Source organism: Perognathus longimembris, chromosome 21, assembly GCF_023159225.1.
Source record: "Perognathus longimembris pacificus isolate PPM17 chromosome 21, ASM2315922v1, whole genome shotgun sequence".
NCBI classification, from domain to species: domain Eukaryota; kingdom Metazoa; phylum Chordata; class Mammalia; order Rodentia; family Heteromyidae; genus Perognathus; species Perognathus longimembris.
Genome location: NC_063181.1, coordinates 4874948 through 4888692, shown reverse-complemented (window position 1 = coordinate 4888692; position 13745 = coordinate 4874948). Strand labels below are relative to the sequence as shown.

General features: G+C 41.2%; 1 protein-coding gene across 2 annotated transcripts in view; it reads right to left on the bottom strand.

Moving 5' to 3' along the window:
- Kif13b (kinesin family member 13B) overlaps positions 1-13745 on the bottom strand; it is a 130110-nt gene that overhangs the window by 53442 nt on the left and 62923 nt on the right. For both annotated transcript variants that reach the window (XM_048330316.1, XM_048330315.1), the window contains exons 12-16: positions 13523-13633; positions 12385-12519; positions 6465-6595; positions 1865-1951; positions 290-477 (exon numbers count right to left, since the gene is read on the bottom strand). In XM_048330316.1, coding sequence (XP_048186273.1) covers positions 290-477; positions 1865-1951; positions 6465-6595; positions 12385-12519; positions 13523-13633 — 652 coding nt within the window. The remainder of the gene's footprint in view (positions 1-289; positions 478-1864; positions 1952-6464; positions 6596-12384; positions 12520-13522; positions 13634-13745) is intronic.

Here is a 13745-nt window from a genome sequence, read left to right as displayed (position 1 = left end):
GAAATACGTTTCAATAATAATAAGCTGGGGGCAGTCAAGATTCACATCTTCAAACTTCTACCAATGCAAACAAGGCTTACTATGTATCATAATATATCTAACCATATATCAAAGAAAAAGAGAAAGCAAGTTTTTTTTTTATAAATACGAAGAATATAAAGACAAAGAATGGAGTTCTATAATCAGCAATGTAGAGACTCTCTTCCTTGTGAACACTTAAGAGGTCTGGTGGAAAACACTGTAGCACTCTCCATTTCGGGAGAGTCTACCCTGCCGCAGACCTGCTCACCATTATTGCCCAGGGCCTTCATGGTCACCTCCATCTGTGCATACTCGAAGTTGAAGTTGATCTCACTGGACACCTCGCTGGAGGAGTCCCCGTCCACATCCAGTTGCTCAAAGCTGTTATCATTTTTCAGGGTGGCATCTTGCTCCTCACCCTCTCGTTCTTTCTTTTTCTTTTTAGGCAAATTGAGTCTTGATGTGGAGGGGGAAAAAGAGTAATTTTTAAAAATCAAGACAGGCACTTATTCAGTCCATTCCACAAATGCTGCAACTTTTTGATGCCAGCAATATATCCCAGGTAAGTACAAGGCAACTGCTACATTCAGGAACTTTATATTCTAGTAGCAGAAAGAACACATTCACCTTGTGCAACTATTACAACAGTGAGACAGAGACCTTGTGACCTTACAAGGTAGGTAACTTAGAGAAGCTGACTTCCGCTTCAGAGTGAAGGAGTAAAGAAAGCTATGACCGTGGGAAACTGTCCGAGATGAGCCCCACGGACTCACCAGCGAATCGGGCAGAGGAAAGTGGGAAAGACGTGAAAACAGAAGGCCCGCAGTCTCTGGAGACATTATGAGTAAAACAGCAAGACACACAAAGTTGTACAGAATGAGCTCAATGAGAGAGCTGGAAAGAGCAACTTGGCCCAAACTATGAAAATTTCGAAGATCAAGTTGAGCAATTTATACTGTCATTTTGGGAAGGAAAAAATATTTTCCAATTTTTTTTTAACCCATTCACCCTTTTTTTTGGAAAGGAAAGTATCAAGTGGCCCCCAGGCAGGGGACTCCATCAGCGATGCAAAGCGTCAGGCTGAAGCATGCTGGCCACAGACAGGGAGAGCAGGACTTCAGCCTTGAGGAACCCAGCCAGCTTATCCACCAACACAACCCTGCTTGGGACCCAGTGTATGCAGCCTGTTCTCAGCTCCTTGAAGCTACCAGACAAATTCTAGCAACGTGGAGGACTGCTAGGGGCAACTACAATCAGAAGGCTTCAGTCTTCTCTTCTTCTACCAATAAGATGAATGCTGCTTCTACAGCTGGAGCAGCACAGCCATCTGTAGACCATGGAACAACAGGCAGATTGCTGCTGCCCTGACATTTCTGAAAGGCTTTACAACATCAGCCACCACATTCCTTCAGATTTCTTCCTCTGTCAGGGAAATAAGAGGTCTGACCGTTGCACTATCTCTGGCAAGTATGCTTTACTGCTCAAAGTATTCCTGAGGGAAATATCAACCTGATCTTACGGATAAGAAACTAAAACTATTTGTCAGAAATAATGTGTTCTTATACCAAAACAACCAACTTCCACTGGGAAATAGAAAAAAATTCAAATAAACTGTATTTTTTGTCAATGTACTGTTTCTATATACTCAGGGTCCAGATAAATATAGTAAAAAAAATCATATAAACACACAGCAGATATATTTTATATACATACATACATAAACACACACAAAACAATGTCTGTAACATTATGGAATTAAGTTTACATGTATAATGAGCCTTTCTATTTCAGAGCATAATTTTCAATGCTATTTCCCCACAAAGGGCCACGAGCAAAGTCATACCTGAAGAAATGGTTGTTTCCCCACAGTATCCTGTCTCCATGGTGCAGCTGGGTTGGACTGGAGATAGAAGACCCATTTACAAACGTTCTGTAGAGAGAAGAGGTCAGCCATGAGCAACAATTATCCCATCCTCTGCTGTCAATTTTCCAATACTAGTTATTGGAGAAAACAAAATAACTAACTCCCCCAAATAAAATCTGTCCTTGGTAAATTTTAGTATTTCTGCTGATTTTTCTCAAGTGCTAATGGTACTAAGTATAATATATTCTCCATATTTCAAAGTTTTACATATGATATAGCTTACTTAATAGGCTTATCTGATTCAGTATTAGAGATCAATACTTTCTATTTTTCAAATTTCTAAACTTCTAGGAAAGGGAGGTTGGAGGGATGAATGACAATGTTGAAAAGGGTAACACTGACCAAGATGCATTGTATTCATAAACTGCTTTGTTGAATGACAACTCCACTGTGTAACTACTTAAAAAATTAATAAAAATCTAAGAATACATAAGCTTTTGTATTTTTAACCAAAACCAAAAAATCTATGACACTAGAAATGAACCTATTTCAGTAGTGAATTTCATGAATTTTTTCACTGCTAACCTATGATGGTTAATTAATATTATATAGATTCCATAGATTTTTTTTTTTTTTGCCAGTCCTGGGCCTTGGACTCAGGGCCTGAGCACTGTCTCTTGCTTCTCTTTGCTCAAGGCTAGCACTCTGCCACTTGAGCCACAGAACCACTTCTGGCCTTTTCTATATATGTGGTTCTGGGGAATTGAACACAGGGCTTCGTGTATACGAGTCAAGCATTCTTGCCACTAGACCATATTCCCAGCCCTCCGTAGAGTTTTATATATTTTTGAGATACACTTTTGAGATTATTTACACCATATAGTGATATAAATGGAAGTCATGAGTTTCCAGAGTGTTAGATGAGTCCATCTGCTATTGTTTCTAAACAAATAAGTCTCAGTGAATGCATTACTATCCAATAACATAACCGTGTTTTCTATTTGTTGAGAAAGTAGTAATTGATGAAAGGGTTGAGCCACCTATAGTTATGTGCATATGATCATATAAAATGATGCTTATCAAAATAAACCCCAAGGGGCTGGGAATATGGCCTAGTGGCAAGAGTGTTTACTCGCATACATGAAGCCCGGGGTTCGATTCCCCAGCACCACATATATAGAAAACGGCCAGAAGTGGCGCTGTGACTCAAGTGGCAGAGTGCTAGCCTTGAGCAAAAAGAAGCCAGGGACAGTGCTCAGGCCCTGAGTCCAAGGCCCAGGACTGGCAAAAAAAAAAAAAAGTTCAAAAATAAAAAAAAATAAACCCCAAGAAATGGAAACAAGAGGTTTTTTATTATACTGTTTAAGGTTTTTGTCTTTTTCTTTGCCCCGCCCCCGCTTTTGTCCCTTTCTTTGATTTCTGTACCCTTTGTCCTTATGTAAATTTTTCTGATTTGGGAAGGAGAAGGGGAAGCACAGAAACAGTGAGACAAAAGGGGAGCCAATTCAGCAGTGGTACCCATTAGACACCATGTTAGGAATGAACTATACAATCTGGGGGAAAGGGGGTTGGAAAGGGAAAGGCTGGGAGAAAATGTGGGAGGGGGTGACACTGTTCAAAAGAAATGTACTCATTACATGACTTATGTAACTGTAACACCTCTGTTCATAAAAAAAAAAAAAAAAAAAAAAGATTGAGCCACACAGGAAAACATGATTGTTCCCATTCCCTGAGATGAAATTCAAGGAAGTTTCTTGAGTAGGAATATATATGGGATTAGGTGTGGGTTTGTTATTTCTCTACTTTCAGATATATGAACAATTGAGTTAAATTATCTGTTTCCTGTAGGAATAAGAATGTGGCTCTACTTTCATATTGCCCCTCCCCAAATTATTGGAGTCATAATATTCAATGCAGATGCTATGAAACTAGAAAAACGGAGGGGACAAAGAAATCTGTAACTGGTTGTGATCAATTAGTTGTAAACACCACTACCCAAACAGTACAAGAAATGTATCCAATGCCTAATGTATGAAACTGTAACCTCTCTGTAGTTCAGTTTGATTATAAAAAATATATATATATATTTAAAAAAAAAACATGGAGGGGAGAAGATGGGTTGGGAGAGACAGGGGGAAACAATGAAAGGAGTGATGTTGATCAAGATACATTGTACTTAAAAGCTGATTTACTGAACGGTAACCCCTTCATACAATGACATAAAGATAATAAAAATAAAAATAACTTTTTAAAAAATCTGTGAACTTGGGGCTGGGAATACGACCTAGTGGTAGAGCGCTCGCCTCGTATACATGAAGCCCTGGGTTCGATTCCCCAGCACCACATATACAGAAAACAGCCAGAGGTGGCACTGTGGCTCAAGTGGCAGAGAGCTAGCCTTGAGCAAAAAGAAGCCAGGGACAGTGCTCAGGCCCTGAGTCCAAGGCCCAGGACTGGCAAAAAAAACAAACAAATAAATAAATAAATAAAACACAAAAAACAAAAACAGAGCAAACTAAAAACTAAGAAAAAGCATGTTCCATCTAAATGGATAAAAACAGCCAATCAGCCAGCTAGATTCCAGAAATAACTAGAGATGCCAGCAATAAGAAAAAAGACCTACAAGGAATGCTCACAAAACTGCCTATAGTATAAAACAATGTTCACATCCCATCAACATTCAACAATTCTACTGTATTGTTTATTTAGAAAATAGACTTCAGCAGCAGAGAATCTCCAAAATAGACAGAAAATAATGCATGTCACATGCTGATATTCTGGAAAACCAACATGTACCTACCTCTCTCCTGTGAGAGTCATTCACTAAGTAAGGTATAGGATGTCAACTAAAAATACCTTAACTTGACATTAAAGACCCTTCCTTCCTCTGTGTGCCCCATCCTTTCCTCTTATAGTAAATTTAACTCCTGCAAAAATAATGTTTTGCATTCTGTACACCAAAAATTATTGATGCCTACCCTAATCCAGGTTCATATTAATCCCTGGTATAATTTTTATTACTTCATCAAGGAATAACGATCGCATTCCTCTCCACCCACCAGAATCTTCCTCTCAAAGCAAGTCTACTTCCTCTGCAAAAATCTGAGCAGTCCAGCATATGGTAACTGAGTTTTTTTTAAATTTGTAAAGTCATAAAGCAACCTCATACAGCTTTAGGTAGTCATTTTTTAATGTATTTGAATACACACAAAATCTTACACCCTACATAGATTCTACCCACCCCCAAATGTGAGTTTTTAAACCAGTAGACTTCTGTAATCTATTCAAAGCACAAACTCAAAAAATAGATAAGATACAAAAAGACCTACTATAACTAGGTTTTAGCACTGATAACACTGCTTTTCAAACATAATAATGAATATAAGAGAAGCATGTATTTACCCATAGCGGTTAAGCCATGATAAATTTTTTCTAAAGAGCATGAATAAAGTAACAGTTCTCAATCTGTAGCTGCATGGGGTCCCTATGCTCAAACTACCTTCACGGCAATACTAACACTTGGCTGATATTTGTACAAGCCCTGACCGAAAGCGCTGATGGTCCACACAGACGCAGGCAGAGGTAACAGGGCTTCCAGTCACCAGTACTCCCTGCCATGCACTCATGACTAAAGAAAAAAAATGTCTCACTTGAGATTGTTCTTGATGAAGTTATGACTTTTATTCACTACCATGCACTCATGACTAAAGAAGAATTATGTCTCATTTGAGAAAGTTCTTGATGAAGAAGTTATGACTTTTAATCAATCTTGGCCCTGGGCACACAAGAAGTATACAAAACGCATCACTGCTGCTGTACAACAGAGAACAATGGCTGTCCTGACACAAACAGACCAGTGTTTCAGACGCTGCAGTGGGCATCAACAAGGAACACTACAACGACAACAACTGGTAGCAGATTCCAGTGACAAAACTCACCCTTTCAAGGAAAAAGTAGACTTTTACAAGACTTCTGCCAGAGTCCTCCAACTGAAGACCACCAGAACCCTACTCAGAGATGGTCACGCTGGATTTACCACTTGTACTCAGGGAACAGCTTGGGGAATAATCAGGTGTCTCAGAAAGATGATGTTGAAATGACCTACTCTAAGACCTGGATGTTGATTTTGGATAGAGCCTATAATGTGGAGTGCCATGTACAAGGACTTCTCACTGGAAGTTGTGAGACTAGAACAGGGAACTCTCCAAAGTAGGCCATGATAGAGCTTAACACCAAAGTTCAAACAGGAGTTGGCAGGCATAAGGAATAGCCAATGCAGAGAAAGGAGCTTTCTCTCCCAGCACAGGAGAGCCTTCCAGCTGTGCAGTAAGTAGAAAAATCAGTGTTGGCAGGGCTCCAATCAAGACCTGGTGAGGCCCTGGGAGTGGGTATAGAGAGAAGGCACAGGTGAGAAAGAAGCTGAAGGTGAATATAAAGGGCTTGGTAGTGGATTAGATGACTTACGTGAAGTTAAAATTAAATGCAAATGAAGGCTGAATGTCCTTCAGTATCACCTGCCACCTGTGTATTTTCTTCTTCCTAAAAATGACTGGCATTAACACTAATACAAGCACATTACCTGGTGTTCTTCTGAGGAGTCAGCATAACCTGACCTTCTGCCGTGATGTCTATAATACAGTGTTCAGGAAGAATTCCCATTCCACACAGCTGGATATCTTGGGAATTTGCTGACCCTATCAATGTATGTTCCTAAGAAAGAATCAAATTTACTCATGAATATTGTATTCTCACATGTACACAAACTAAAATTACCTATACTGCACCCTCCTTGATCCTCAGCTAACAGAATCTGGAAAAGAAAATGGAGTCATGGCTTTCTCTGAAATTCAGTCTCCAAGTTTTATTGCCTTATAAGGAAAAACATGCTGTTCAATATATTATTCAAGCCTTTAATATCCACAACTATAATGTATATTGACATCTATATCCTTTATTTTCTATCACAATCTTGATTCCAAATAGTTTATGTGATCCTCAGAGCATGAGCTATGTACCAATAATGTGCCAAAAAATATAATCTTAAAAGTATTTACTTAAATTGGAAATCACTTACCTGGTTTCAATTAAAATGGGTCAACTACAAAGACAGAAGCTTTCCAAAGATGAGTCTAAATGACTGAAATTATCTTATGAGTCTTGTGGTATCTCAGAACTTCTAACATTTTATGTAATAAGTGTTTCATAGATGCCACCCCTATCTCAAAAATAACCTAAAGTATCAGGCAAAAGTGGTGGCTCACATCTGTAATTCAAAGCCTACTTGAACAGGAAAGTCCATGACATTCTTATTTCTAATTAACAACCCCTACCCCCCGCCCCGCCCCAAAAGCCTGAAGTGGAGCTATGGCTCAAATAGTAGAGTATCCAACTTGAGCCAAAAAGTTTAAGGGAGAGCATCTCCAGCCCTGAATTCAGGCCTCAGTAACAGTACATAATACAAAGCCTAAAGAAATAAGGGCTAGAGAGACATGGGTCAAACAGTAAAGCATCTGCCTTTAAAGGGCAAAACCCTGTGTTCAAACCCCAGTACCATCAAAACAAAAACAACAAAGAACAGTGAGGACTATTCCTGGGAGGTAGGAAACCAGGAAGGAGGCTGGAAGTGACTGTGGGAAGAGTCCTATGACCTGACTCAGCCATGCTTTCAACACTGCCAATTTAAGTGAACTCTTACTACGTCTCTCTCACCAAAAAGGAACTGCAGACTTTACTTCCATCGTTCCCACCTCCACTACCACACCCAGACTCCAAGACCATTTATCTCTACCTTCCTATCCTACTAGACACACAACCTATGAAGACATTTCAGAGTGAGCCACAGCCAAAGCAGAACTCCTGTTCCCAACTCCTTCTGGTCCAAGAAAAGTCCATTTCCCTCATTGATAACAATGGAACTACCACCATCCCTGGGGCCAACTAAGATACTTGGAGGGGACAGCATGCCCAGCCCCTGAGCTTCCCACCAGGAGAACACACTTGCCAGGTGTGACCTGCACATGCTGCCCCTTCATTGGTCTCTATCACCAACAGGAAGGCGGAGTTTCCAGACAGAAATAGGCCCAAAGCTACCTACAGAGAAAGAAAACATCCTTTGGGCCAATACTGTTTAGAATCTCCCCTGCTCCCAAGAACAATCCTAGGGCTGAACCCTAACTGGGCCTTGGGGATCTTTTCTGTGTTGGGCTGGTGATAGAGGAAAGCTTTACCCTTGGCCCCAGACTGTGTTTGAGTATGGAGCCCCACACTCCCTGTCCCACTCTTGGACTGCATGGAGGCCCCTTCTTATCCCCCTGCCACAGCTCTGCTTCTTCCACACAGTGACTTCCAGCATCTAGTTCTTTTCTGTACACTTGCTAGGCAGGACCTCTTTCCACTTGAGCCATTCCTCCAGTCCTATTTTGCCCTAGTTATTCTTGAGATAGCGTATCATTTTTTGCCTGAACCAGTCTGGACTATGATCCTCCTATTTATGTGCTTCCCACCACAGCTGGGATAACAGGAATGTACCAATGTTTCAAGCTGAGAGGGGGATTTCAAACGTTTGTCAGGGCTGGCTGGCCTGGAACTGCAGTTCTCTAGACCTCAGTTTCCCAAGTAGCTATGATTCCTGGTGCCCAGCTCCCAACATCTTCTAACTTCATCTTCCACTGGTAGGTCTCCCTCTTATTTGTAATTTCTTCCATCTCTAAATCCTGAAGTCAGTAAACACTGTGATTGGTGATTTGCTATTTCACAAATGCCATTTCCTTTCCTCTCCACTTACTTGGATAGCATTGTGTATAGGGCTTTTGCAACTGGCCCCAACCCGCATAATACACAATACATAGTGGGTGTTAAATATCTGCTGACAGAATGGATTACAAACCCATAGGGGCAGAGGACACTGACAGGCAAAGGTCTAATCCAATTTTTAGAAGAAAAAATTTTCAACAAATACATTGAGCTATACATGGAAGCCTTAGAGACACAAGAAGTAGACAAAGTTCTAATTATAGTATTTACTTTATAAGTAACAACTTTAAAATTTCTCATTTGGGGTTATAACCTATTATAATTTGGATGATGATATATCAGAAGCACAAATACTGAATTCAGAAAAGCTCAATTCTGCCAAAATCTCACTTCTTAAGTCAATAAGCTTTTTTTTTTTTTTTTGGCCAGTCCTGGGGCTTGGACTCTGGGCCTGAGCACTGTCCCTGGCTTCTTTTTGCTCAAGGCTAGCACTCTGCCACTTGAGCCACAGCGCTGCTTCTGGCCATCTTCTGTATATGTGGTGCTGGGGAATCGAACCCAGGACCTCATGTATATGAGGCAGGCACTCTTGCCACTAGGCCATATCCCCAGCCCCAATAAGCTCTTTATATTATGTTTTAAGCAATGTAATAAAACTAGAAATGAGGAAAAGGAGAAATTTCTCACAAAATTTCCAACAGGGTCTGTCTGGTGTTACATTCCTGTAGTCCCAGAACTCAGGAGGCCGAGGCAGTATGTTTTCAAGTTCTAGGCCAGCCTGGGCTACATAAACAGACCCTGTCTCAGATTACCTGATACTGGAAAGTACAAGGTAAGCCAAATTAGATGAAGTTAATTGGGGACTGTATCTCTCAGGAAGAATGGGTACGATGATTCTAAAGTGTAATGATATAACTTCTACCAGAGTAAATGGGGCAGAGGGGAATATGTTCTGGAAGAGAGAAGCACACAATTTGCATTAAAGCCATCAGTTCTCAAGTCAGATGTCTCACATGCAAACTAACCTGGGGGAGGGGCAGGGAAGAGATGAAAAAAACAAAAACAACCAGTTCTTTGGCCTCCAAATTCCTCTATCCCACCCATGGTATCACTTTTCTGAACTGAAAACAGTTCTTGCACTGCACTCAACCTCCTGAATGTGCTTTGTCATGAATACGGTCTTGCTGTGGGGTGAGCTTGGGCAGTGAAGAAAATCGCCACTGACTCAGAATCAGCACAAACGGGGCTGACCACAGCCTGGAAAAGAACCAAACACCTCCACACAAACGACCAGAAATGTTCTGACTCCTCTCCAAAAGTCTCTCTTCAAACAGCCTCTTTGTTAAACTTTTGGTTCAGAAACAGATATGAATCAGGTTTTTTTTTCCTTAGGGTGTGGGTCTGTGTGTTCCAATTTAAACTACATCACACCAGTTCTGAGAGGAAAAAGAAGAAAAGGCAATAGTTCAATCTGATTTTGATACGAATGTCTGTGGCTGACATTCTGACATCCTTAGGAGCACACTGAATGAAGGCCAGGATATCACATCATCTCTAACAGGCAGTTAGGGGGCTGGGGATATGGCCTAGTGGCAAGAGTGCTCGCCTCGTATACATGAAGCCCTAGGTACGATTCCTCAGCACCACATATATAGAAAACGGCCAGAGGTGGCGCTGTGGCTCAAGTGGCAGAGTGCTAGCCTTGAGCAAAAAGAAGCCAGGGACAGTGCTCAGGCCCTGAGTCCAAGCCCCAGGACTGGCAAAAAAAAAAAAAAAATCTCCTAACAGGCAGTTAGCACATAGGAAAGTAGAAGAGTATGTAACCCCTAGGATTTCTGTTCATAAAGTGCTCTTCCATAGCCAGTCCTCACCTGAACCCTGCTAGGCAGCCAGAGAGAACTGTCATTGGCCAAAGCCCTGACCATGGATGGCCCTGCATTTCCACTCCCCACTCCCCACCACCGCAGCCTCTGCCTTGTGCCGGACTTCAGTGTCATCATGGTATGTGTCAAAGACAAGTCTTAATAGAGTAGAGATACTTAGTAACAAAGAAGCCATACTGAAATGACACAAAGCAACGGTCCCAAGTTACCCTGTGAAACTGCGGGGCACTGATGGCTCACACCTGGAATCCTAGCTACTCAGGGGGCTGAGATTTGAGGTCTGTGGTTCCAAGCCAGCCAGGTCGGGGTAAGTTTGTGAGACTTTTATCTCCAATAAACTACTCAGAAAAAAAAAAAAAACAGAAATGGCACTGTGGCTCAAGTGGTAGAGTAGCTGGCCTTGAGGAAAAAGAGCTCAGGAAAAGCACCCAGACCCAGAGTTCAAGCCTCAGGACTGGCAAAAGAAAGAAAGAAAAGAAAGAGGGGCGGGAATATGGCCTAGTGGCAAGAGTGCTTGCCTCCTACACATGAAGCCCTAGGTACGATTCCTTAGCACCACATATACAGAAAACGGCCAGAGGTGGGGCTGTGGCTCAAGTGGCAAAAAGAAGCCAGGGACAGTGCTCAGGCCCTGAGTCCAAGCCCCACGACTGGGAAAAAAAAAAAAAAAGGAAAAAGAAAAGAAAAGAAAGAAGAAGGGAAGGGAGGGGAAGGGAGGGGAGGGGAGGGAAGGGGAAAGAGAGAAGGAGAAAGAAAGAGGGAGAGAGAAAAAGAGAGAGAGAACTGAAACTAGCCAACGTACATCTTTTCGGAAGTGAACTCACAATTTTCTTATCTTAAAGCTGTTGCAACTTTGGCAACTCAGGAGCTTTCCTTTCCTGTCATGTAAATTCATTCTCCATACAGGAGGGGAGGGAGCTGCCCCCTGGGATGCATTAACCCTGCATCCAGGAGTTACAGCTCCTGATATAATTAATGTTCACTCCGGGCTGGTATGGAGGGCCCCTCATGATTTACGTGGGGTCTCAACATCCACGCTCCTCCTAAAGTGTCTCACCTTCCTCTGTCCACAATTTATGGATTTTAGCGTGTATAAGATTGTCTCTCCATTGTTCCACACTCTGACTTCTTCAGTCTCTAAGGGACTTGTTCTCTCTTTTTATATAGGTTAATAATTTACATTTCTTAATTTTCTTGGGTTACTGGAAATATGGAAATATAAATTTTCTATCAAGCAGTAGTGAGAACTTTGCTATCTTTGAACCTTTCTTTCTTTCTTTCTTCCTTCCTTCCTTTCCATCCTTCTTTTTTCTTTTTTGCCAGTCCTGGAGTTTGAACTCATGGCCCGGTCACTGTCCCTGAGCTTCTTTTGCTCACAGCTAGCACTCTGCCACTAGAGCCACAGCGCCACTTCCAGCTTTTTTTTTTTTTTCTGTTTATGTGTTACTAAAGAATTGAACCCAGGGCTTCATGCATGCTAGGCGAGCACTCTACCATTCTCAGCCCCACGTTTCTTCTTGTAAGCTAACAAACTGCTCACAAAAAATTTCATATTAACCACAGAAACTCCCATCTACAGACTAAATGACTTATTCAGTCTTGAAAGCCATCCTTTAAGTTTTAGAATTATTCTCCAGTATAAGTTAAAGAGTGGTAGGCAACTATTTAACTTGTTGGAAATAATATCAGAATATCATTTCCATATAAGTAGGTTGAATGGCATTGCTATTGATCCCAGAAACACATGTCTGTTCCACATCCCACTAATTCCAAATAAAAACGACTTGTTAACTCTGTGCCCTGGCTAAGTTTAAAAAGGCATCATGAGATACCATTGTACATCATGCAAGCGTAGAGCTTTACCTTCAAATAATAGACTAGAAGTTCATTCAGAGCAGGGTCTGCATTCAGATTAACAAGGAAGCACTTATCATCCCCGACTTTGATTCCAGAAGTCTGGAGTGAGATTCCCAGGCTCTCTAGCTGCTTTTGCCGTTCCTGTAAATGTAGCACAAAATGTTAATTTCTCAGCCTCTGCAGCAGCAAGACACAGAAGATATTGTAATGCCAAAACAATTATTCCATATCTTTATAACACGTGTTATCTTCAAACATGGCATTATTTGAAGATTATTCTATATCTTATATCTTATTTTTCTACATTTTCTTTCCAAACTATAAAAATGAAATAAAAAATAAATTAAGAACTTAAAAAATAAAAGCCAGGCTTTCCCACCATAGTGACAAAAGCCCATAATCGCAACTATTCCAGAGGCAGAAGCAGAAAGATAGAGGTCTAGGTCAGCTCCAGGAAATATGTGAAATTCTATACAACAATAAGAATAAACTAAAGCAAAAAGGACTGGGGACATAGCTCAAGTGTTAAAGCACTTGCCCAGCAAAATCAAGGCCTTGAGTTAAAACTCCAGTACTGCCAAAAACAAAGATTAAAAATAGCTCAAAATTAACAAACACTAGCAATATACAGTAATCAGCATGATAAAATGGGTTTATTGCTTGCTTTCTCCTCCACTACTAAACCTGATTAGAACTATCTAGACTCTATGATCTTACAACTCTCTCACCTCAGAAACAGGAATTTCTTGTTACTCTGACTGAGCTGTCCTAGTGAAGCAAGCAGCTCACAACCTAATATCTATTACGAGTAATTCTCCAACTCGGTAAGTTCCTTACAGCACTTAATGGAATGATATGCTTGAAGCCAGAGGATATCGTTTGGTTGTGTTTTTTTTTTTAATATTGAAAACTACTGATACTAAAAGTTATTTCTCCCTTAGCAAACAGACTATTGGGATTACACCATCTTTATCCTTCAAGCTGATTTGAAATGGCGAAGTACAGACTCCTTGGATCTGGGTTTCTACTAAGGGAGCTGGATTCGTCAGCAACAAAGCAAAAACGTAAGAAGGGACATGGTGTGCCACCTACGTGCACTACGAAGGGCCTGGCCCAGCACTGCCCATCTCTCAAGAACCCAAACCTGCGCGATCTCCTCAGTTTTCCTCAGTTTCTCTTCCCACGTCACAGTCATTTCCTGAATCAGCTTCTCAGATTCTTCTAGCCGGTCTTTTAGCTCTGGAGATTTCATCGCCTGGAAACAAAATGTTCATTTCATGAGATGTCCAGACGATGTCCTGGAAGTCAGCCAACCCTAAGAGGACAAAGGTGAGCTGCCTCCCTGCGGAGGCCTTCATGGACCTAAG